The 24,384-nt window shown below is 37.5% G+C and overlaps 1 protein-coding gene across 1 annotated transcript in view; it reads left to right on the top strand.

The window, feature by feature from the left end:
* The window catches only part of dnah5l (dynein, axonemal, heavy chain 5 like), a 148,907-nt gene that overhangs the window by 3,805 nt on the left and 120,718 nt on the right, over positions 1 to 24,384 (top strand). The window contains exons 4-34 of the mRNA XM_015354877.2: positions 66 to 254; positions 495 to 569; positions 963 to 1,061; positions 1,381 to 1,452; positions 2,059 to 2,160; positions 2,658 to 2,844; positions 3,405 to 3,570; positions 4,088 to 4,181; positions 6,005 to 6,103; positions 6,576 to 6,757; positions 7,174 to 7,293; positions 7,835 to 8,036; positions 8,190 to 8,285; positions 8,807 to 8,980; positions 10,054 to 10,143; positions 11,092 to 11,247; positions 11,519 to 11,658; positions 12,350 to 12,501; positions 13,068 to 13,275; positions 13,909 to 13,996; positions 14,426 to 14,549; positions 14,931 to 15,100; positions 15,633 to 15,725; positions 16,120 to 16,323; positions 18,317 to 18,397; positions 19,006 to 19,410; positions 20,357 to 20,475; positions 21,560 to 21,696; positions 22,790 to 22,952; positions 23,635 to 23,746; positions 24,032 to 24,160. Of these exons, the coding sequence (XP_015210363.2) occupies positions 66 to 254; positions 495 to 569; positions 963 to 1,061; positions 1,381 to 1,452; positions 2,059 to 2,160; positions 2,658 to 2,844; positions 3,405 to 3,570; positions 4,088 to 4,181; positions 6,005 to 6,103; positions 6,576 to 6,757; positions 7,174 to 7,293; positions 7,835 to 8,036; positions 8,190 to 8,285; positions 8,807 to 8,980; positions 10,054 to 10,143; positions 11,092 to 11,247; positions 11,519 to 11,658; positions 12,350 to 12,501; positions 13,068 to 13,275; positions 13,909 to 13,996; positions 14,426 to 14,549; positions 14,931 to 15,100; positions 15,633 to 15,725; positions 16,120 to 16,323; positions 18,317 to 18,397; positions 19,006 to 19,410; positions 20,357 to 20,475; positions 21,560 to 21,696; positions 22,790 to 22,952; positions 23,635 to 23,746; positions 24,032 to 24,160 (4,428 nt within the window). The remainder of the gene's footprint in view (positions 1 to 65; positions 255 to 494; positions 570 to 962; positions 1,062 to 1,380; positions 1,453 to 2,058; positions 2,161 to 2,657; positions 2,845 to 3,404; positions 3,571 to 4,087; positions 4,182 to 6,004; positions 6,104 to 6,575; positions 6,758 to 7,173; positions 7,294 to 7,834; positions 8,037 to 8,189; positions 8,286 to 8,806; positions 8,981 to 10,053; positions 10,144 to 11,091; positions 11,248 to 11,518; positions 11,659 to 12,349; positions 12,502 to 13,067; positions 13,276 to 13,908; positions 13,997 to 14,425; positions 14,550 to 14,930; positions 15,101 to 15,632; positions 15,726 to 16,119; positions 16,324 to 18,316; positions 18,398 to 19,005; positions 19,411 to 20,356; positions 20,476 to 21,559; positions 21,697 to 22,789; positions 22,953 to 23,634; positions 23,747 to 24,031; positions 24,161 to 24,384) is intronic.

Below are 24,384 nucleotides of genomic sequence, written 5' to 3'. Positions count from 1 at the left end.
ACGATGCATCTGCACCTACACCCCCCCGTCAGCTCACATAAACTGGTGACGTGTTTGTGCTTCAGACACCTGGTAAAAAGACCACAGTGCTGTCAAATGAAGCGAGGAAGGAGATGGCCAAACAGGCCAAGGCCACCAAGGACGAGCGCCGGGCCCTGCTAGATGCCCGACACAAGTACCTTATTGTCAAGCTGGCTGACGGCGTGGGCCTGGGAGAGACAGAGGTGGAGGAGGCGGTAATTTCTGATGAAAAGGTATTAAGTCTAATGAATAATTTGGAATCTGTATGATGTTTAGTGAACTGTAAGGTCCTGTTGTTTTCATTATAATGTCATTATATTGTCATAGTGAATATTGTCTATTTTTGTGACCTCTATAATACAGTATATACAGTACACTAGATAAATACTGATTACTATCACCAGATTTGTACAATACATGTGGATTTCAGTCAGTTTTGTATTGCTTGAAGTTAATCTTTTCTGCTCCACCAGTTTAACATGATCGATGAATTCTTTGCACCAAATGGAACAAAGAAGCTCCTCTTCTTCTACCAAGAAGTAAGAATGGTAATGATCCTTTCCATTTATACATTTATTTTTTATGAATTACCACACAGGGATAGACACATTGGTATTCTTGTTTTGGTGTTGTGTCAGGTACAGTATGCAGTACCTTGAAATGGAAAGCAAGGCACCTTAAAGAACAGATATACTACATGATAAATGCCAAGAAGTATTAGTTTATCTTATTGTGCATTTAATTACTGCTAGCTCTTCATGCCTTTTGAATTCTTATGTGTCTTTTTGGGTATTTATATTAAGATATATCTATTTTGAATAGGTATCTTTGCATACAATATCTCTCTAGAAAATGAGCTTACCTACCCACCAGTTATCTGGGCTGCTTTTTTCTCTGGTGTAGAAATATTTTTATTTAAAGTCAATTTCTGTCCTGTTTAGCACAAGCAAAGCATGTCCTCCTGGATTGACAGCTCCAGTGTGCACACAGTAGTGACACAGGCACAGAAGAAGCTCTTTGTGACCAGTGGCTCTGCTGAGGTAAGAGAGGCCTGATTCATTTACTCTGTCGCACCCTTTACCTTATACTAGTTTCTATGCAAAACTGTGTACCAATGTGGATACCGAAGACATTAAAACAAAAATCTCACATGAAATAGTACTTAAAACTGTTGTTGGTAACAGTAATTTATTCTCAAATGTAATATTTAAATTTTAATCTTTTGTAATCCCTAGAGCAGTGTTTCCACAACTTGTTTTTATCAGATATACAGTAATCCTTGGTCATTCCTCATCTTCTAAAACACAGCATTGTTTTTTTCAATTTATCTTCACTTTGTCCCTTTTTTTTATCTTGCAGGGTTTAGTTGGAACATGTTTGTTTTTTCTTAGGACCACAGACAAAGCTATAACAACAGCAAATGTCTCCCAGGTTAGTGCTTGTCTTTAAAAGGGGTCATACATACACAGGATCTGCACCTGTGGCTTGAAGGTTGCCGGTTCAAATCCTGTGGCCGGCAGAGGAATTCTACTCCGTTGGGCCCCTGAGCAAGGCCCTTAACCCCAACTGCTCCAGGGGCGCTGTACAATGGCAGACCCTGCACTCTGACCCCAAGCTTCTCTCCCTGTCTGTCTGTTTGTGTCTCATGGAGAGCAAGCTGGGGTATGCAAAAAGATGAACTCCTAATGCAAGAAATTGTATATGGCTAATATAGTGATCTTATCTTATCTCTTATCTTATATGTGCATATGTACAAAGTACAGGTATTGTAGTAACAAAGACCTCTGTTAAATTATTGTTGATATTAAAAGAGGTGGTAAAAATCCAAACATTTCATTAAGGTCTACAGCTAACAAGCTGTTAACATCTTCATTTTGCAGATACTTCACTGTTTTGAACATGTATATTTCTAAAATATAGTATAGAATAGTCATCAACATAGTTGGAGTTACTATTGCAAGTACAACAGGTCAGAAGAAGTAAGAAGTTTTAACCTTTTCAGTTTTTGGAATTTGTCTAATGTTGGTTTCTTTGCAGGAAGTGAATTTTGGAATGCTGGAGTGCTCCGATGGGAACATACTTTACAGCCTGGAAAAGCTTTTTGCTCAGATCATGCTACCTGCACTTAAATCCCAAGAGGTACTCACTCACTTCTAAGGAGGTGTATAAGAAACAGACAGTGGCTTTAAGTGGTTATCTGTAAACACTGGTTTCCTCTTTTTGCCAATGTTTATTGATGTTTTGGAGCATTTGTTTGAGCTTTTTTAGTGGTAGAGCAAACCAAACTCCAGAGCAAACATGTTTGTTCATAGCTCAGGTTAACAAACTTCCAGACCGAACTGTACAACAACCAGAAAGTTCTCATTAAAACATATTCCGCCAGTAAAAAGAAATGAAAGAGACAATGGAAAAGAAAATACATGACTATTAAGATTTTATGATAAGAAGATGGTAATCGCTTTATGAAATCTTGGGTTGTGGCACAATATGCACAAAACATCTGAAAAAGATGGTAAATTTAAGGTAACACCTGAGACATCCCAGCTTCCTTAAAGGGACGGTATGATTACCACCTGGTAGAGTAAGTTTCATCCCTTCTATTTCTAGTTTGTTAAACTGCTGATATTGCTCCACAGAACTGGGGTGCAGTAAAAGATGGTCTGAACAGTGCCCAGGTACAGGAGTTCCTGAGTTCGGTGGAGAAGTTCGTTAGCAGCCTGTCTTCAGCCAGGCAAAGCGTGGAGGGAAAATTCCAGCTACAGACAGAGGATGTTGAATATAACCTGGATGGTCTTCAGGGTCCTTTGGATTTCTCTAATGCTGGTAAAGTATTAATATCTCTTACATTCAAATGCAGTGTTTGCTTTTCGTAAAACTAAATCATGACTGTATCATAATGATGTGTCTTAAGTAATGAAGACCCAGTTTAAGACCACTCTAAAGGATTGCGAGGCAGGTCTTATTCCCGGGCATCCTGACCATCTGGGTCCTGGGCTCAGAGCACTTGGCTCCGTTATGATTTTAACTTCCTTGTTCCTGATTCCTCATCCCCCTTCCTGTCTCTGTTTGGATGGATCTCCCAGCTATGGGCATTTGGGTTGCTTTCTGGTTTCCCCTTTCGGATTGTTTTGATCACGTTCGCCTGAGCCACGCCCCCCAAGCACCAGACCACTGCCGTCACCCCTCCCCCCGTCAGTCATCCCGTCCTGATCCTGCCGTGTTTCCCTGTTGACCCTCCTCCAGTCTCTTCCGGATTTACCGTCTGCATAGGGTCCTAAATACACACTACAAGGGAGTCTGAACTGGCTCCCATTACACCAGGGGTCATCCAGTTGATTCTATGATTGTCAGACCAGGCTCAGCGTGTGGACCTTCTCTTGCAGCTGCAAACTCAGAGCTGGTGGAGGCCTTGGAAGGAGCGCTGCTGCGATGGGCCAAGCAGATCGAGCAAGTCCTGACGGAGGGTGAGCAGATGCGGAAGGAGGCCGACGACATCGGGCCCTCTGCGGAGCTCGAGCACTGGAAGAAGAGAATGGCAACGTTCAATAGGTCAGTGGCTTTGATAGAAAAAAGGGTAAACATTTGATCCAAAAAAGTCAGTCCATACCTATGTTTTATAATATATTTTGGCTGTACGCTCTCACATTGCTTTAATAGTCATAGAGGAGCTGTATGCATTCTGATTCAATATCTACAAAATACTGTATATGCCTCGGAAGAGGTGCCATAGGAACAAACTAGCATCCACCACAAATCAAGAGAAGGTCGAAATGTGGCTTTATCAGTAGAAAGATTTTGCTGAATGTTAACAACAATGTCTACCTGTAAGCCAACCACTGTTTATTAACTGTTTATTGTCTTTGCACTAGCACTTGCACTGACCCAGGCAAAAATGGATAAAAGAAACTTATTTCATTAAATATTGTAACCATTGATCAAGAAAGAATTTCCCGATGATATTGTAGAGGGTACAGTTATAGAGTCACTACCTTTGACCCCAGATCTGATTCTGTGGCCAGTGGTCATTGGTGAAATGTCCTTCTGATGATGTGTTTGTTTTTGTCAGTCTTTTAGATGAAATCAAAAGTTCCTGTGTCAAAAGGGTCATTGGTGTGCTACAGGTTGCTAAATCCAGAACTCTGAAGATCTGGAAACAGCTGGTATGTTGCAAATTGTAAAATTCCACTGGGTTTACCTTTCTTTATTAAGGTTTTGGCGAGACTGTTATTTCTTTAATCTTTAACCATAAATAGTTCTAAAATCCTATTGTATGAAACTATTGTTAAAAGCACCGCAGGAATGAAATGTTTCTTGTCTGTCTTAATTGAGTTTCTCAATGTGAAGAATTGTGACTGACTGTCTTTATGAATTGAAGATCTTTACATTAAACAATGTTAGAAATTAGCATTCTGTAGGGAAAGGTGTTACAGTGGCATGCATTGGAAGACTGAAGAAATGTGGTACACATTTAGACATACACACATATATAGATCTTCTTTATATCCTTATATTAATTATTATGCCCCTAATACACAACAGTTGTTACTGTAGGGTTGTGGTAAGTTAGGGAATCTATTTTATAAATCCTTTATTTGATCAAGTAAGTCAATTGAAAACTTCTGACAGATCCCTTACTTCAAATAAGATGCCTCCTGTGATCTCAGCACATGCACTTTTCTGAAAACTGTCAAGCGCAATCTTAGAACAAGATTTAACTGAAATAACAAATATCTTTTCCCTTCCATGATTCTGACTATTTAAACAAAACAGAAGGGTAAAAAGTATATATCGCACAGAACTCTTTTCTGTAAATAAAATCTAAGACATAAGACTACAGTGATCTGAATGGTCTACACTTTATATAAACCAGTAACTGCATTTTCTAATCAAATAGATTTACAGCAAAATTAAAAGACTACAGAGAAGCCATCACCACTCTTCCTTCCTAATCTCAACCACAGTAATTACACCCATATGTGATAATATGAACTAATAATATGAATAATTAACACATTTGACTTCTTTTGGATGCTCTGTATTAACAAGGGATATAAGCCCATTTGCGGCCTCTAGTGGGGGTTTTGTTGTTAGTACAATCCCCTTAAAGACAGGCCTTCCACAAGAACACAGGAACTCTTCCTTATCTACTACTGTATATAAACCTTGCTCAAGAGTACCCATGAGTCACTGGTTGGGAGCCAATCTGCCTTAATATTCATATATAACACTGTTGCAACATGAAAGAAGAAATGCTGCATATTTTATCATGTAAAAATGTATATTTATAAATCTAGAGTTTAAGATTTCTAGAACTATTACAGAGAATGTTTCATCAACATCTCTTTATCTTTACAAATTTGTATTGCCCCAATGATACTAGATAAAATTGCATTTTCTTATGATGTAGACCTAATGTTATTTTTCTAGCCCAGTATTTGCATTTGTATACAATTACTAATGTATCACGCTCTTTGATTATATTCAGGATGCATGCGGTTCATTTACTTCACAGAGCTTAGTTTATTAGTGACTTGGAAACGTATCAGACAATAAAGTGAAAAAAAGAAGAGAAGGGAAAAGAAAAAATTCACACTACATTACACTCATATTACTATACACAGGAAAAGAAAGTTTGATTTTTTTCTTAGATGTGTAAATGAGTAAAAAGGGTATTCAAATAGTAATAAGTAATAAATAGTAAAAAGGGCATCAGATTTCCAAGTAAATGACACAATATCTGAAAACAATGAGGAAAATCAGATATACAGTATGTTTGCTTACATTTATAATAACTATATCTAAAATCAGCACATTAATTGAAATATACAGTATTATTTATTTTTCTTTTGGGAAACACATTTTCCATGTTATCCTCCGCTTCTCTTTCTCAATCCATTTTTTCACGTAATCTGTCAATTTACAGTTTTTGCCAGTGAGTGAGGCACGTGTTTATGTTAAAATGAGCTGTTCCTCTTTCTCGTAGGATGGCAACATCACTAATGCTGCTAATGAAGCTAAAGACAATGTGAAATATCTCTACACTCTGGAGAAGTTCTTCGGCCCCCTTGGCAAGTGTTCACCAGTAAGTGCTATTAAAATGCAGGAGCAGCACGAGCCAAGCTACAACAGTTAAAATCCTTAAGGGCATTGACAACAGAATGAACAGTACAAAATGAACCAGAGGATAAAAGTGGAAACTGTATACAGTACGTGCATTTAAAATGGGTTGTCGATGTATGGAGCCATGTTATTGAAGGCAAGTACTCTGGCATTTTTAAAGAAAAGGCTGGATGAGATCCTTGGATCAATTAACTACTAGATGCAAAATGGGCTAATATTGGACTATAACTGTTCTTATGTTCTTATACTTTTCTCACTGACATTGTTGATGTACCACATCAACTGAAATTGTTTTAAACCCCCCTGCCTGTATTATGACTTTCTACTGAGCTGATCTAAACTTTTGGTAGACCATGGGCACCTATTAGTCTCTTAAAAGGCAACAGAATTCAGATTAACTGAAGTTATTTTTTGTGTGTGTGTGTGTGTCTTAGCCCAGCATGATGGAACACATCCCAAGCCTAATGAACAGCATTCGAATGATCCACAGCATATCCCAGTACTACAACACCTCTGAGCGTATGACATCTCTCTTTGTGAAAATCACCAACCAAATGATAAGCACTTGCAAAACATACCTCACTCAGGGTGTTTCCAAAATCTGGGAGCACGACAGGTAAAAAACAAAGCAAACAAACAAAACATATACAGCACTTATGTATTGATTTGAAAACTATGGAGAGCAGAAAATATGAAGTTTATACACTTGTTATAGTGCAATTGACTAACTTAATATGTATATAACATACTGTAATTATATAATTTCATTTTAAAGACTTATATGACTATATAATTAAAATGTTAACACTGTATTTTGAAATGACCACAGTGCTCATTAGTCTTAGTAGGGTATATTTTTTTCATAAAACAAGTATCAAAAGAATGACTTGAACAGCTCTTATTCACAATAGGCAGTAGGGAAGGACCCTCGGAATTTGAGAGAAAATCTTTAGGTATTCCTTAAAATGATGACATCATTTCTAAACACTGTTTTTGCTTCAGAATCCGAATGATGAGCACCTTCTATTTCAGGGACGAGCTGCTCAAAAGGATCAAGGAGTGCATGGAGCTCAATCATGAGTATCAGCAGTGCTTCCAGCGAGTTCGTGAAAAGCTCAGAGAAAACCCAAATGACAAGCAGTTTGAATTCAGGTACATTAAAGCAGTTGCTTGCTAGACCCAGAAATTCAACTAAAATACAGTACCATGCCTTCAGTTGGTAAATTCACAGCTGGAAAAGCAACTGCTTTATGAACATGTTTGGTCTTTGCATTCAATGGACTAATGAACTCTAGAGTTTATGTTAAAAAGATCAAATGTACTAGATTACAGATTCCTTTTGTAATTTCATTTTTTAACATTTATTTTAATTGATCTAAAGCACCATCCTATTGAGAAGAAAACAAATGACAAATTAGATGACATACACTTTACAATCAACAATGTACTTTATAGGGTTTTAGTAGAAAAAAGGAGAAAGAAATATTAGATAGAAAGACATAGAGTATTTTGACATGGAACAAAATATCACATTATCTGAGCTATTTGATCAAAAGCAGTGTTCCAAGCCTCCAATATGGTGTTTTTTTTAATAGACTTACTCATTGTATATCTCTCTCATTCAGAAATATGACTTTGTCCCAGTTGACTTGACATCTTGACTCTAAACACAGTTTTTTTTGTGGTGTCTAAGTGAAAACTACATCTTCGGGAAATTTGACACTTTCTGCAAACGGCTAGAAAAGATTGCAGACATGATTGACACTATTGAGAGCCTGTCATCTCTTCAGCAAGTGAAGATTGAAGGGATTGAGAAGATCTATATTCGCTACCAGACCATTGTTACCACTACAAAGTCCAAATCCTACAATATTCTTGACCACAGAAAACAGGAGGTAAAGTTCATCGCATTTTGTATATGAGCAGCTTCACATTTGCTTTTGAGTATCATTTATATATTTTTCTCCTGTACAGTACTGTATTTACAATAAATAAGAGCCAACATAGTATACAATGCACCTTTCTAATGGTTTTGTCCTTCTGTTTAGTTTGACAATGACTACACAGAGTTTAGGTACCAGATCCAAGGGCTGTATCAATCACTCCAAACACTCCTGGATTCCTGGTTTGAGCAATCTTTAACGGTGAGTCTTTTTCACCATTGTGTAACCTAATCTTTGTTCAAATTATGTAGCATGTTTTAGTCACAACATGACACAACATGTGATTGGGAAGGACACATGCATCTCAAAGCTATAATAATATCCAAGTCACTTTTTTCCTTTTAAGGATCACAACAACCTAGAGCCTTTGCCAGAAATTTAGGTTACTAGGTAGGATAAGACCCTGGACAGGACGGCAGTACATTGGATGGAGAAATAAGTTAGTCCAAATTTTCACCACTTGATTTGACATCAAAATTGAAAATTGGAAAATTGTGACATTCCTGTGAATCAAAAGCTCTCTTATTGCCAAGTGATGTCAACAACAACAACAACAACAACAACAACAACAACAACAACAACAACAACAACAACAACAACAACAACAACAACAACAACAACAATTTAGTATATGAATAATTTGATTACTTAAGAATAGGGTTCTTTTTCTTTCAGTTGACAAATGATATTGCTTGTTTTTGCTGTTTTTTTTGTCCTCTCAGACAGAGAGAATGTTGGATCTCCTAACCAAATTTGAAAAAATTGCTGGGGATCACCTTGACCTGAGTGACAAGTACTTGGCTGTCCTTCAGCGATACAGCAGAGACTTGGATCTTGTTCGCAAGCTTTACCAGAAACAGAAGGACAACCCCCCCACACCCCGTAACATTCCTCCCGTAAGTACTGTATACAGTATATGTTCTTAAAACAAGGGAGTTTGAATGTATTGTATTGAAGCTTGTTCCAGTTTCTTCTTACAGTCCAAAAACATACTGGGAGGTTAATTGCCTTCTAGGAAACTTGGCCCTAGATTTGAGTGTGTGCGTGTCTGTGTTTGTCTGCCTCGCGATGGACTAGCATCCCAAGGAAGGATATCCTGCCTTGTGTTCTTGTGCCTCCGGTCCTCCCATGACCCTGAATTGGAAGAAGCAGTTAGAAAATGGATGGATGGATGCTTGTAGCTTAATATATTGTAACCCGATGGGTTTGGCAAGGATGTAGGCAAGAACTCACGCTGTTTTAGTACAAACAGTTGGTGCTTTATTAGTCTGGCTCAGCAGCAACCACACAAGAACTAAGACAAGACAAAGCAGGTTACAACACACTAGGGTCATTTCGGGTACAGGGGTATAGGGTGGTAAAGTGTGCACAGGTATAAATGGGGGATAACTATTTTACAGTTAGCTGTGCAACCTCACACAGTGTACAGCTGTTCCGATTGGTCAGCAGCGCTGGCCAGAGGCTCCCTAGCCCCTGCCCTGGCTGTTATTCCCGTTCTGCCTTTCACTGCGCACTTTAGCAGGGCGGTCTTCAGCCGCAACACCAGGCGAGGGCGCCACAATGTTTGTATGTACTGTATGTTGGCATTAGAAACAGTAGAAATGAGCAAATCTATTGGAATGGAAAAGCAATGCAATTGATTCCAGCACTCATTACCACGCTTTGAGCAAGATGCAGCTCTGAGAATGTTTTCCTACATGGTTGGGGGCCTCACTTTGAAGGAGAATAGAAGCAAAGCCTAAAGAACCATTAGATATTGTTTTAAAATTAATAATGAAAGTAAAAGGAGTAATTAAAATGCAGGGGCATGACTGTGTGATATTACACAAATGTTTCCCTTTCATGGAGAAAATGGTAAATGGCAGGAGGCCAAAGATTTAATTTTATAGCAGATGCTCTCCTTCTTATTCAGATTTCAGTTGTCTTACTAATGCTTCTCCTACGTAATCCTGCATTATTTAACCTTTAGGTGGCTGGGAAGATACTGTGGTCCAGGCAGCTCTTCAGAAAGATTGAATTGCCCATGAAGGTCCTGAAAAATAAACTTGAAATCCTAAAGGTACTGTTAAAGTTTAATGAATGTTAATATAATAATTGATTTTGCCATATGGTTCCTACTTCAGTTATTTTTAAGAGTGGAGAATGACATTTCTAGCTAGATTGTTGGTCTCCAATGTTACAAATGTTTTGTGAAAATAGAAGCAGATGTTGGCATGAAGTATTAAGTATGCATATATCTATATGTATATTATTTAAGTATACATACTGTACTGATGTTTGTATTTCAATTTTTTTTATTGGAAGCAGATTTCTTCAGGTGCTTGAAATGAGAATACAGTCTCTCCAATATCTTTTTATTTGCATAAACCATAACATATAGTAGCACTGGCATTTGATCGCCAAGGTCACAGAATTAGAAATGTATTCCTATTAGTATGATCTATTAAAATATAAACAGCATGATTTTTAGATCTGTACTTTGTGCATTTTTTGGGTAATTTTACAACAGGAAATTGAATGAGAGGCCCTTTTAAGAAGGTAATATCTTGCAGAATTGTATTTTTTATATACACATACAGTACAGTACTGGATGTATTTAAGTACACCCAAATTATAACCTTTCAATACCATTCTTCTTTTAGCATAGTGTGCAAATGTCCCAAAAATTGTAAATAGAACAGTGGCTTATAAGATGTTGTGTTGTTCAGAGTAATTGAGGATTCTAGAAAATATCCATAATTTGTTAACTGTATATAGTAAAGCTAGCTTTGGGTCTGTCTGTATACCGTATATGACAGCTTTTCAAAACTGAGTACATCAGTGTGGCAAGTAAATGTGTTCAGATCAATCATTATGATCTTGTCCATGGATATTAATACACCCTCAATTCATTATATTATAAACCGGGGTTATGAGTACATTGAACAATGTCACAGTTCAGATTTTAAGGCTTGTTCTGTCTTAGAGCAGGTATAAAACCCCAACACCTTTTTACTGATCCTGGCAGGTTCCTGAAATGAAGAAGATTATTCGAAACTACAATAAGATGGCAGCTGTGCTCCTGGAGTTTGAGTTGCTGTATCACCGGGGATGGTGCAGGGCAGCTGAGATTGGTCGTCGTGGGCTGAACGCCTCTTTACTTGTCAGGCATCCTGACACAAAGGTATAGAGCCATCCTGCAGAGTGTCTGGGAAAAATGTATCCACTTTATTGAAATTCCAAACTATTTTCAAATTTGTTAATGCTTTACAAAGGAAATGGATGTTAAGGCTTCATTTCCCTGCCTTTCTGGACATTCATGTTGGTTTGTCTCTGTGTTAGAAGTGAAAGAGTTTGGGGGATTTATATGAAAACTAAGAGCACATGCCTATCACCTTTTCTCTTAATATACTATAGCATCGTTCTCAACCAATTATTCTCCTCTCTCCATGTAGGAACTTTATGTTAATCTAGATCCACTCATACTTGAAGTCCTGCATGAAGCCAAGTATTTGCACAAAATGGGTTTTGAGGTTCCTGATGTTGTTCTCATGATGTGTGCAAATGAAGCACAAATCAAGGCTCATCAGATCAAGTGAGTAGATTTACTGTAGGAAGAGTTTTCTCCAGATTTAAACCAAGCAAAATTATGATGAAATAAGAGCCAAGGAAATATAAGAGGGAATGTATTTGCAGTAGAACTGAAGAACAGGAAATGCTTCTTTATACAAAGAATTGTGGGAGTTTCTCAGGATCATTTGAGAAGTAGCTGGGTGAGATCATTAGATCGATTACAAACCTTCTCATTTGTGTCCTTTCTTATGTTCTTAACCTGAAAGTACAGTAAGCAGTAAGTGTCCCCATCTTAAATTTACTCACAACCCTCACTGTCGAGTTTTACCCTCAGTTGTTTATAAAGTCTCTGGAATCAGCCTTGTGATCTCTATAATAAAGGTTAGTAGAAATGGCCTGTCCTTAGCAAGCTGATCATTGTACAGAGTTGCTGAGTTTCCCTGTGTGTTTTCTCTTTTGCTCTCTGAACCTTTGTCATAAGGGGAAAATCATACATTATAGTAAAGATTCACTTGGCCAACAAGTTGTGGACTCCACCTCACCCCCAAATCAATTTCTCAGGCCCTTCTTCTAACAGGTCCTTAACAAAGTCTTGCATAATGTCTTTGCACCTGTTTTTGGAATTAAAACACCGGACTAATTCTCTAATAATTTTTTCTTACCATTAGTTAAACTTTAATTTGAGGAGTATTTCTTCTTTTGTTGCTTTTCAGGCTACGAGACATGCTGCAGGATTTCCAGGATATTCTCAACAAGACCCCCTCCATATTACAGCCTCTGTTGCAGCCTTTTGTGAGCCATGTTGAGGATGCTCTCTCACCAGGGCTCACCATGCTCTCATGGACTTCCCTCAACATACAGAGATGTGAGGTTGAATTTCTGTTCTAGAGCAGAGAGATACAGATGTTATTTCAGAACTGTATGAGATCCAACTTATATTTAACAGCTGAAATGTATGCTTAAAAAAATCAATGTAAAGATTACATTATGTAAGCATAAAGTGTAATATTAATCATGCCCAAATTCATGATCTTATGTGTATTATTTTTTAAAACAAATTTTAGGGGAAGTTTTCAATTTTATATGTTGCTTGTTTATAAAATTGAATTTGTTCAGTTTTCAGGATGCGTCAGCATCTGTATTTCTATTAATTCAAAAGAAAAAATGGCAACGTATTTTACCTCTTATTAAAATGTATAACAAAGGCCGTGTGCTTCATAGCATAATTTTAAGTAACCATAAAAGTTTAAAAGTGAGAAAGATAATTCAAAAAGTGTAAAACTGTAAACCTAAAATACATGTTTTGGTTTGAAAACAATTTTCTTTGTGATTATGTTTACCTAGAGGTAACTATTAATTAGAACAAAGAAAACTTTAACCTATCAGTTCAACAATGTATAACACTTTCCTTATGTCCTAATCCTCATCTAGTCATTGAGAATGTGTACAGCACCCTGACAGAGCTGGAGCAGATAGGAAAGTCAGCAGGGGACACCTTGGAGTGTCGTATTGAGAGGAGCCTGCAGACCATGTCCTCCACTCCTCTGCTTGACCTGCCCGAGGAGGAGCCTGTAGACGTCAGTACCTTTCAGCTCATGGCAGAGAGTGTGGTCACTGCAGCAGGGCAGGCTCTCAGCACGTGAGTCCAATTGAGTGATTAGCTGCGTCTGCACGCATTGGCTACAACCCATCTCTCTCGCTAGCCAATGGTTTTCTTATGTACATCATATTAATATACTATGTTACTGTACTATACTATACTGTCTGCAATATTAATAAATGTGGTCAAATGTGATCAAGTCTGTGGGAAGAGGAAGGTAAACACAAAGACTGAAATGTTAGCTGTTCTTTAAAATAAAATTATGTTTTCTTTCCTTAATTGGACATGATGAACATGAACAAAAAGATCTTGGAGACAAACTGTATTTGTTCATTGTACTTTACAATATTTATAACTTTCGAAATCCATCTTAAGTCCATCTAAAACCCCTAAACTATATTTAAACAGAAAATATAATATCAATGTATTCCTCCTTTTCACACCTGTATTCTTCTTAGCTTGATAGCTGTATTTGTTATTATTAGCTTTAGAAAATTCAGAACAAAGAACATTTCTTTATGTATAAGAAGCAAACATTACATAAGTAAAGCGCAGCCGAAACTTTTAAGTTGGTTGACAGTTTTCAACAGACAATACTTCTAATCTTGGCAAAGACTTTCCTGATGACATAATGTACATCTAATAGTTTTTTTTGGGGGGGCTTTCTGTCAGGCAAAGCCAACAGGTGGAAAGGTCCATGTATGAGCTGATAGAAGATCTCAAGAGAAAGATGAAACCTGCTGAAAAGACTAACTTAGAGGTTAGTAGAGGATCAACCACTGGCAATCTTAGCAGATAATAAAGATCTTTTCAGTGAAGACAACAGGGACGTTGTACATCTGTGTTAAAAGCACAAAGGTAGAGGTTTGCAAATATTATTTTATGTGGAAAAAGATAATCGTATATGAGTTTTATTATTATGCTAAAAAGATAAAACTGTCCTTCTCCAAAGTTGATTGGAAATAAGCATGCATTTTAAATTTTAAAGAAATGCCTTTACGATGACTATATTGTCTGTTGATCTCATCTGTAGACTCTTTTGTGGGTTAGCAATATTTTTTGTTGTTCACTTTTATAAAAAAGGAGTTTTCACTCAATGGTTCTGTTACAGGGCTTTTATTTGGTTGCCCCTGGTATGGTTTTATCAAGATGCAAACATCTTACCAATGTTGTTGCGTTTCTTGCTCAGGGCTCCTATCCTTGTCTCCACCCTGATGTCAAGCAGAAGACTCGCTGCCAGGAGTGTCTGCCCTGTAGCTTCTACAACATGATGGGCCAGCTGTGCCAGAAAAACACAGACGCTCTAGTCAAATGTAAGGCTATAAGGAATATTTTCCTTCTGGATGTGCGATCAAAAAACAGGGTAATCTTGGCATAAAATATATTCAGTCAGAGCCACCAAATAGTCATTTAGCAAATATAATTAATTAGTCATTAGGAGATGTCACTCAGCAGTTGCAAAATGACTTTTAATGCTTTTTGGTACTGGGCAAAAATTATTTTTACTTGATCTGATCCTAATTGTATTTTAAAAACGTATGTTTAAGGACAAATCATAGTCCTTTGCATACCTTTGTCTTGTCCTGTTAGGCATCTTAAAACTTTTACATTTCCTCAGGAGCAAAAAGCCTTTAAAACATATTCTGTTTTTTCACAGAAAACGTGATACTTAGGCACCGCTTGTTTTCTTTCAGCTACAAAACTGTCCTTGGACGCCCTCAAGCGACGGCTCCATGTAGTCAGCTCTAAATACCAGTCAGCTTTGCAGCCAGTAAGACCTGCTGCCCAGGCTCCTCTCTTCAAAGCTGCCTTTCAGCTTGCCATACCCAACATTGTCATGAGACCGAGCCTCGACGACATCCAGGTATTCTTTAAGTTCTTCGGCTGGTCAAGCGTTTTCAGTATCTGAAAGTGAGTAAAGGTGCAAAGGTGATCTTGTGTTGAAAAATTCCCCTTTCCTCAGAACTGGGACAGGCAGCAATGTTACCTGCATGAGGCTTGTGGCAGTGCACATCCTGTTTAATTAATAAGCAAATCCCATGTATTATAGTTCTCAAACCTACTGTCAGATATTGAAGAATTATACCATTTGGCTTACCAAAAAACGTTTGTATTTATTTCCTGCATGAACTACAGTTATGCGTACAAATTGCTTTTACTGAAAACAAGGCATGGGATGTTTGTGAATGTTAAAAAAATTGCAAAAAAGAAAGAACTCACATAATGCTTTTTCTACATACATCCCATTCTGCTGGTTTGTTGTTGTTGTTGGTGAAAATACATTCCTGACTCTGTAGGAAAAATGTCTTATATCAGAAATGTAAAATGAATATAAGCTTGGATACTGGATCTTCTCTGGGGTGATGCCATTCTGTTTTTCTTTCCCTATATTCTAGAGTACTCTTAATAAAGCTGTGAACACTATACTCTCCATGGCAAAGGATATCCCACTATGGACATTTGCGCACTTGCATCACAAACAGCTCGTGGTATGGTCTTCCCTCCATCACATTACATTCACGTTTCAACACGTTAAAGTTGCATTTATTGTAACATCGTAATGGGTTTCATTGTAATGGGAATTAATGTAAATCAATACAGTACTTGTGCAGCTCTTCTATAAAGCACCTGATGTATCATTACTGTCCATCCAGATAAGTGTACTCTGTTTTCTTATTGAGTGTTTACATTTTTATAACTGGCTGTATAATTAGATTGGTTACATCTGTGCCTTTTAAGAACCGCAAGTGTATTTCACCTTAGAATTGCCAGACATATTTACATTCGCAAATTGTTTAAAAATGCCCTCTGCAAGAGTGAGAATGTCGCAAAGCTCTCTCTGAGCCCTTCTGTCTGGAGGGTAAAGCTAAGTTCCTGTTTCAGATGGAGCAGAACGCTGTGAGGGACGCAGGGGATGATGGTAAACTGACCAAGCAGATAGTGCTCAAGGCCCTGGACCGGCAGCTCAGTGAACACAAAGACATCAGCAAGGTCGTCATTCAGCTCAGCTCCATTGTATCCTCACTGAAGGCGGATGCTGTGGACGTCCTGGAAGACTTCTCCTGCTTCTCCATCCTCTGGAATCAGGTCAGTAAGTCAATGCATCCATCATGGCAAAATTACTTTTCAGGGAGGTAAATTAAACCTTTTCATACTGTATGTGTCACGGCCTCCATGTCTAGAGGGCGCTCCTACTCTGTCCTGTTCCTAGTTTCCCTGTGCTTTTCTTGTCCTTCTGGTGTGTCTTTGTATGGGGCTATATACAGTATTTCTGGGTCACCCTTTGCTCCTCGCTCAGTATTGAGGGTTCAGATGTCTTAAGACCCACCTAGCACCAGGTCATCTCGTCCGCAGCCTGAGGGCATAGGTTTCTACCTGACATCGCCTGACCTCCTGAGCCTGGGCTAACCTCTGTGTTGCCCCTTTTTCCACTACGCATAGGGTCTTTATTGCTCTCCCTCCTATTCCACGGCATGCCCTTCCGACACTGTGAGAGAATGCTGAGCCATACTTTGACCCCACGGCGTTTTTTCTATTCTTGTTTTCCCGCATTGCTTTGGGCTTTTTTTTCCCGGTTCTCCTATTCTAATCACGGGATGCCACTCCCGACATCCATGCCTGTGAGCGGGTCATTCAGCGGTATGTCTTTCCCGTCATCCGCATATGAATTCCTGGCTTTCCTTGGGTTGTCACTTCCGGCATCCATGATTGAATGTTGAGCTGGCTCTTCTATTCTTGTTGCGCGATGCCACTCCCGACTTCTGTGCCTGTGTGCGGGTCATTCAGGGGTATGCCTTCCGACATCTGTGTTCAGATACCTGACTTTCCACAGGAAGTCACTCCTGGCATCAGAATGTTGAAATTATTTTTTGCCCTGTGTGTGGCGTTTTTCTATTTTTTTTTGTTCCTGGGTTTTTTGTTGTTACTTTTTTTTTTACTCTTGGTGTTTGTTTTTTTTTTTGTTCCTGGGTTTTTTGTTGTTACTTTTTTTTTTTTACTCTTTGGTTTCCTCACTTCCTGGTTTCCGTGTTCCCTGGCCTCCCTAACTCCTGTTTCCCTGGACTCTTGGTTCCTATCTGTTGGGAGTCTTTCTTGTGTGGTATGTTGTCCTGTTGCCCAAGTTTATTTTTGGAGTGTGTGCTTTTGTACATGTGTTTTGTCTCACTCCCCCAGAACCCTGTCCGCTCCCCCCTTCCTCTACTCAAAGGTTTTTAGGACGTGATTGCTCTCCTGGCCATTCCACGGCATGCCCTTCCAACATCCATGAGAGAATGTTAGTTTTGCCACCATACAGTTTACATGAGCTTTCTCAGTGTTCTTCTGTTCCTCATGAATGCAACTTTTCTTCATCCAACATTACATTATAACACAATCAGAAGCTGTCGCCTAGCATTCCAACACTACCATTTTAATGAAGTTTTTAATGTTTCTGGCTACTAGTTTTAGAACTAATTTAGACTTAAATTGACAGATTCTACAGTTGTATGCTGAAATAGCAAATTGAATCACTCTCCAGCACTGGCACATCCAAGTTTCTACATAAAACATTAAATATACACAATTTACTATTTAAATTTGAAATTTGTTCCTCTCCACTTCTTTGAAATTACTTCTGCAATGAATTTGCACGTTTGTTTTGGGGGGAGCAGAATAAGATAATTATCACAAAGATGTCTTGAAGAGACACTAATATACACAGTATGGATTTAGACATTAGTCCAATGGCTGAGACAGAGGTAGAGTCTTTGGAAAAATCGTATCTGTTCAGAATGAAAACTGAATCAGGCAGTGAACTAGACAAGTCTAAGATCAGACTTTCTCTCTTTTGAATGATCAACACTCTTTCAATCCCGAGAATCATTTTGCATGGAAATCCTTTGGGGAAAAGGAATAATGGGAAAATCCTGGATATTTTAAGATATTTGGAAATCTCTCCTGTACTGAGCTTTAAGGACTGAAAAGGAGGATATTTCCAGGAAACAATAAGTATGGTAGCCATATTAGCAATACATCCTTGGATCTTCCACATTGGATATTACTGCACAATCCAGACAATCCCATATTTTTTTTGGTTTTGCAGGATCCAGAGGACCAGGTAAAACAATTTCTGGAGACCAACCCATCACTGTCAGAGTTCAGTGCTCAGATTACCTCTTACTCAGTAAGTGTTGTCTCTGGTATTTGTCATGAAAATATTTTTAAATGTATTTTAATGAGCATACTGTAGATAGTAAAAGCTGAGTTTGGTGAGATTCTTGGATGTAGACAATGTATACCAAATGGTTTTTAAGAATGTGATGGGGGGGGGAGGGATTGTTACTTAAAAAACATTTACATTCACCAATCTCACTTAGTACTGTAAGATGATGGTAGAAAGTATGGAATTTCAGATCTCTGCATGCACCAAATCTAGTATTCACTGAAATAAATCTACAGGATTTAGACATATCTATGCAGGTTACCTTTTTGTTGAAGATGATATCAATCAGATGATATCAATCAGTCAATCAGTCAATAAAAAAGGACTTAAAGTCACAGACTATCAAAAGCATACACTTAATCATACACAATTTTATTTGTCCAAGTGACCGAGTAAAATTAAATATTTACATTTCTTTTTGTCAAAAATGTTATGTTGTCAACATAAAACAATTTGTGCTACATGTTTGCCACCTGCATAATTTCCAACAACATTTCTGTATACAGTATGACAATAGCCAGAGAGATTATAATTAACCTAGGCTTTTTTTTATGTCTTTACCGTAAAAGAAACTGGAAGCCCAGGTCGCAGAGTTGCCCCCTGTGCGCACAGTAGGCTCTGTGCAGTTTGACACCGAGCCACTGAAGCTCTCTCTGACACAAGAGTGCCGCAACTGGAAGCTGGCCTTTGGGGCAGCTCTGAACCGGAAGGCCTCCACAGACATGGAGGAGATCTACTCCTTCATTGACAGCCTGAGCAAGAGGCTGAACCGCCCCGTCGAGGACCTGGATGATGTCCGAGGGACCATGGCTGCACTGAAGGAAATCCGAGAGGCTGAGATCCGAATAGACATTACCATAGGACCCATTGAAGAGTCCTATGCCCTCCTGAACAGGCACGAGCTCCTCTTCAAGGATGGGAATGCAGAAAGGGTAGATGGTCTCGCTTATGCCTGGAAGAACCTTAACACACAGGTTGGTTCAACATGCTTCCTGTAGTACCTATTATGTGAAAAATAACATTTTTGCTTATTATTTACAGGGAGATTACAATTAGATCATTTTAAATTTTCTGCTTGAAAAGGTGTAAAAATATCTCAATCAACAAAGATGGAGTTTCTTCCTTCTGCTGTTCATTTGTTATAATCGAAAGACAATCTACAGTATGCAATTCACAGTTTGACAATGCAACTAAAAAGTCAATCATACTTTTAATTTTTATCATAAGATGGGTAGCTGTTGTAATCTACAAAATGTTTTGTTTTTGTATTTTTGTTATGTGTTTTATTGGTAAATGTCACCATGAAGCAGGAATAAAATGATTCACAAATTAGAGTGTTTAGTCACTGGACAACAGTTAGATGTGCAAGGCTATGTATTGGATGAAAAAGTTTGGCAAAGTTTTAAATTATAAATATGGCTGTGAGTTTGTTCAAGTTAAAAATGAAGTGTATACAGTATGTTGTAATTTTATTACATTATGACTATATTTGGGTTGTTTTTGTGAAGTAATTTATCACTAATGGCCCAAATCTGGACTGATTTTAAAGACGTTTTTCAGATCACAATAAGAACTGAGACTTGGGTAGAACTTGGTTACGGTTAGAAAAATATTACATTTTCAATTTGGTTAGTGTTTCTAACTATTGTTTTAAATGCTTAAATTAAGATAATTTGTGAGAGCCAGATTGATTTTAGCTTCAAACGTTTGCATCATCCTAGTTTTGGGTTATGAATATTGATATGCTTAATGCTAAATCTTTCTTCCTATAAAAGTCTGCAAAATCATTTCATGCATTGAAGTCACAGTATATACTGTAAGTCATCATATTCATATTATTTACAGCATATCTTCAACACTCCTTGCATTCTTGTTCATTGTTAGTTTCATAGTTAAATATTTTCCCTCAACCATACTCAGGTTCTACAAACCCAGAACACACTTGTGAAGATTCAGCCTGCAATGAAATCCGATTTGCTGACTGGTGTGGAATACTTTCAATCAGCTGTGCAGGTTTTTTATGCGGACTATGATGCAAGGTAAATAAGCAGGCAATGAGTACCTATGACATAGGGCAAGACTGTGTTGTTGTGATTTGTTCACCTGTCAGAGAGGAAAAAAAACAGTTGAATCTGTGACTTATTCTGCCTTGACACAAAATATAAGAAAAGGGCTTCCTCTGAGGATTCATACAACATATGATATATTTAGTTTCAGAAAATATGAACTGATTTCAATCTGCCACCCCCTAACCCTACTTTTCTGCATTGCATCTTATCTACTGTATGTTTTGATAACTTATATTCAAAAAATCTTATTAAATAACCATGAAAAAGTATTAAATTCCAGATTTGCAGAAAAAATATTTCAAATATTGTACAGGAATTAAATGAATAAGAAAAAGAAAAAGATCTGGCATCCCATCTGCTGACACAAAGTCCTTCATCATGATAGAAAACAGTGAAAATAAAGATTACGTTTTGAGACAAAATATTCTCCAAAGCCCAGATGCATTTTTTTAGCACAGTAGGGTTCAGGTGTACTTTTATGACTGTAATGGCAAAGCAGTAGTGTCTGTACCTATGAGAGGAAATTAGAGAGGTTGTCAGGACACCAGTTAAATATTGATATGGCAGTATTGAAGGTGGGTTTATGACAGCTTCAGCTCTTATACAAATAGAACATGGATGGATACAATTACAGCAGACTCTGAAGCAGTCAGCAAGGAATTCCAGTGACATTTTTCTTAAAAAATGTATTATTAGGGAAGGTTTTCAATTACAGATTGCAAAGAAATACGGTAGGCTGCGCTTCCTGAACAATAGGCAATGAATATAAATATTCAGTGCTTAAAAAATCACATGTGATAGCATTAAACATGGCAATTTGCAAAAGGAACAATAATGATTTTTGATCTGGGTTAATTACAGGAGAACGATGTTACTGCCCACTGTTTGCTTAGTTCATCCCTCAAAGAAATTGCGTGCTTCTTCTTATTTGCAGGATAGCTGTGAAATATACTGTAGGTATGCAAACTAACACTAAAACTAACAGCTCAGATACTGTAGGTGTAACAGAATTTCTCCCAAGCACAACGAAATTAAAACATCTTGGTCTTGGCAGAGGGCCTGGTGTGGAAGGCATCGCCCCCCGTGAAGCCAGTGACAGGTTACAGATCTTTCAGGCGCAGTTTGATGAGCTGTGGCAGAAATTTATCACTTACTCCGGAGGAGAGGAGCTGTTCGGCCTCACGGTGAAAGGTAATTACCCTCTGAGGTCGCAAGCAGCACACTGGGAGCCATCACCTGTTGTGAATGTGTCTTCTCGAAAAGAAACCATTAACTGAACCCTTGAGCACACTGTGATATTGCACTTACCATCGACGACTTTTTAAGACCTGTAGGTGATTCTATGAATAGTGACACCATGTACTATTATAAGACTGCAGATTTTCTTCAGTAAACTCTTTGGTTACTGTCAGTACTTCTAAAAGGTTCATTTAATGCTGATTAACTTCATCAGAGTTAAATGAAATCTAACATTTTCTTACAAAACAATGGTATTTTCAGAGATACAAAATATATTTAGAAACAAGGAAGGCCTTGTTTAACTAACTTTGGGCTGGTTGTTTATGCACAGCAGTTTTGTCTATGTCCTGATGAAAATGCAGATAAGCAGTAAAAATTCAAACAGAATACATGGTTCTGTAACAATTCTTAATAGCAATATGTGTGGAATGAATAAAGGGAAGTTATACTTCAGCCTAAATTCAGTTTCAGAGACCATATAACAAAACTGATATTACAACGAAGAGTTACAAAAGAAGAGTTCTGGGTCTCAAAGATTTGTTATATTTGGACAGATTAAGGGAGCTAAATCTTTTCAGTTTGGAATAAAGGTGATTAAGATGAGATATGATAAAAAGTATATTGGGTATAGACAGGGCTATCCTTTCACAATCAATAGTGAAACAAAGACATACAGTAGGGTCATATTTAGAAACCTAAAGGGAATTTATTTATAATGGAGTATTGGAAATGGTTCTTTATACAAAGAAGTGTGGATATCTGGAACATGCATAGCTTCTAAACTAACAAAGAGGCAACAGGTCCTAATTGGCCTCCTCACATTTTCAACTTTCTTTACATTCTTGTTACCTTAATGGGCGATTATATTATTGTGTATCGATTCTGATTCTATAGATCTACACCGGGTTTGTTAAAATCCACTGCCTTTATAGTACCTAGCAGTCACTTTATAAAAACATTAAGGAAATGGAGTCTGCTCAGATAGCAGCTCCATATCAAGTTGAAGATATATATCTCATGTTTCTGTTTTATTTTGTATTCCCAGAATATCCTGACCTTCAGAGAATCAAAAGGGAGCTTAATCTGCTCCAGAAGCTTTATACTCTGTACAATTCAGTCATAGATAGTGTCAGTGGCTACTATGATATTCTTTGGAGTGAGCTTGATATTGAGAAGATTAACAATGAACTTATGGATTTCCAGAATCGGTATGTACCAAAGCAAAAGAAATTTGAGCAGCGCACAGTGCCTCCAACAAAATGGAATCGTAAACAAATTTCAGAATGTAATTAACACAGCACAGTTAACTAACGTAATTATAGCTTAGAGTTTAGTCTATAATTTAGTCACAAGTGAACTTGACTGAATGTGAAGTACTGGGATTTTGGTTATGTTTTATCAATGGCTATGCCTCATTAGTTAACAGTGTTATAAGGTTACATTCAGTAACTGAAGCTCAATTTGTTTTTTTTTAATAATATTTAAGGAATTTAGAAAAAATAACTATAAAACAATTTGATATGTTACTATCATCACTCATAAATGTATCCTCTTTATGTAACCCAACCATTCTAAAACAAGTTCCAAATGAATGTACTGTATCTGTGCTGACTGTCACAGTAATGCTCCATCCCTTTAAGTGTCAACATAAATTCTCAACCTTTTCGAAGTAATATTAAGGCACAGCTAGTTGTAAATTTTTAATCCCCCAAAAATGATCCGAAATTGACATTAAACTTTCACACTTATATTTGACACTTTAATATTTTTAATTTAATATTTTAATATTTTCACAAACCAAAAGCTTGAAAGCAGGAAAATGGAATCCATTGTGCATATGGCTGATACAATGATGAGAAATTATGTGATTTTTTGTTTTTGTTCCCTCAGAATCCGCAAACTCCCCAAAGCACTGAAGGAGTGGCAGGCATTCAATGACCTGAAGAAGACAATTGATGACTTCAGTGAAACCTGTCCCCTGCTTGAAATGATGGCAAATAAGGTTAGCAGAGTCATCCTTCAAATGTGTTATATACAGTACAGTACAGCATATGGACTCTGATAATCTCAGATTTTGAAATGTTTGAACTTACTTTTCTTACAGAACAATATACTCTATGTTGTATATTTTGGCAACACATACTGTTATACAGTATATTATTTGGACCTTAAGGTCAGCATCAGAAAAAATACATGCAAGTAGTGCGTGCACACCTTTTATTGAAAAGTATGAAATAAGTAATAATAATTATCACCATCACTTTCTGTCCTTTCTCTTCTTCTGCAGGCAATGATGTCTCGGCACTGGCAGCGGATTGCTGAATTAACTGGGCACAAATTTGACGTGGAGTCTGAAAATTTCTCACTCAGGAACATAATGGAGGCTCCTCTCTTAAAAAATAAGGAAGACATTGAGGTACTTCTTCATCTAGTGACTAAGTGTGGAATAGTTTTGCTAAAAACCATAAACAGAATTTAAAAAAAGACCTGTGAATGAAGTCATATTATTCATATTTACAGTATATTTTATAATGTACAGTACATACTCATTATAACTAGAACTAGGTTCAAGTGAGTGAAATAAGATATAGAAGCATACTTTATATACAGTATTGTACATGAAAATGTTATTATCATTTT

This window comes from Lepisosteus oculatus, chromosome 6 (genome assembly GCF_040954835.1).
Source record: "Lepisosteus oculatus isolate fLepOcu1 chromosome 6, fLepOcu1.hap2, whole genome shotgun sequence".
In the NCBI taxonomy this organism is placed as follows: Eukaryota; Metazoa; Chordata; class Actinopteri; order Semionotiformes; family Lepisosteidae; genus Lepisosteus; species Lepisosteus oculatus.
This window is presented reverse-complemented; position numbering and strand designations above follow the sequence as displayed.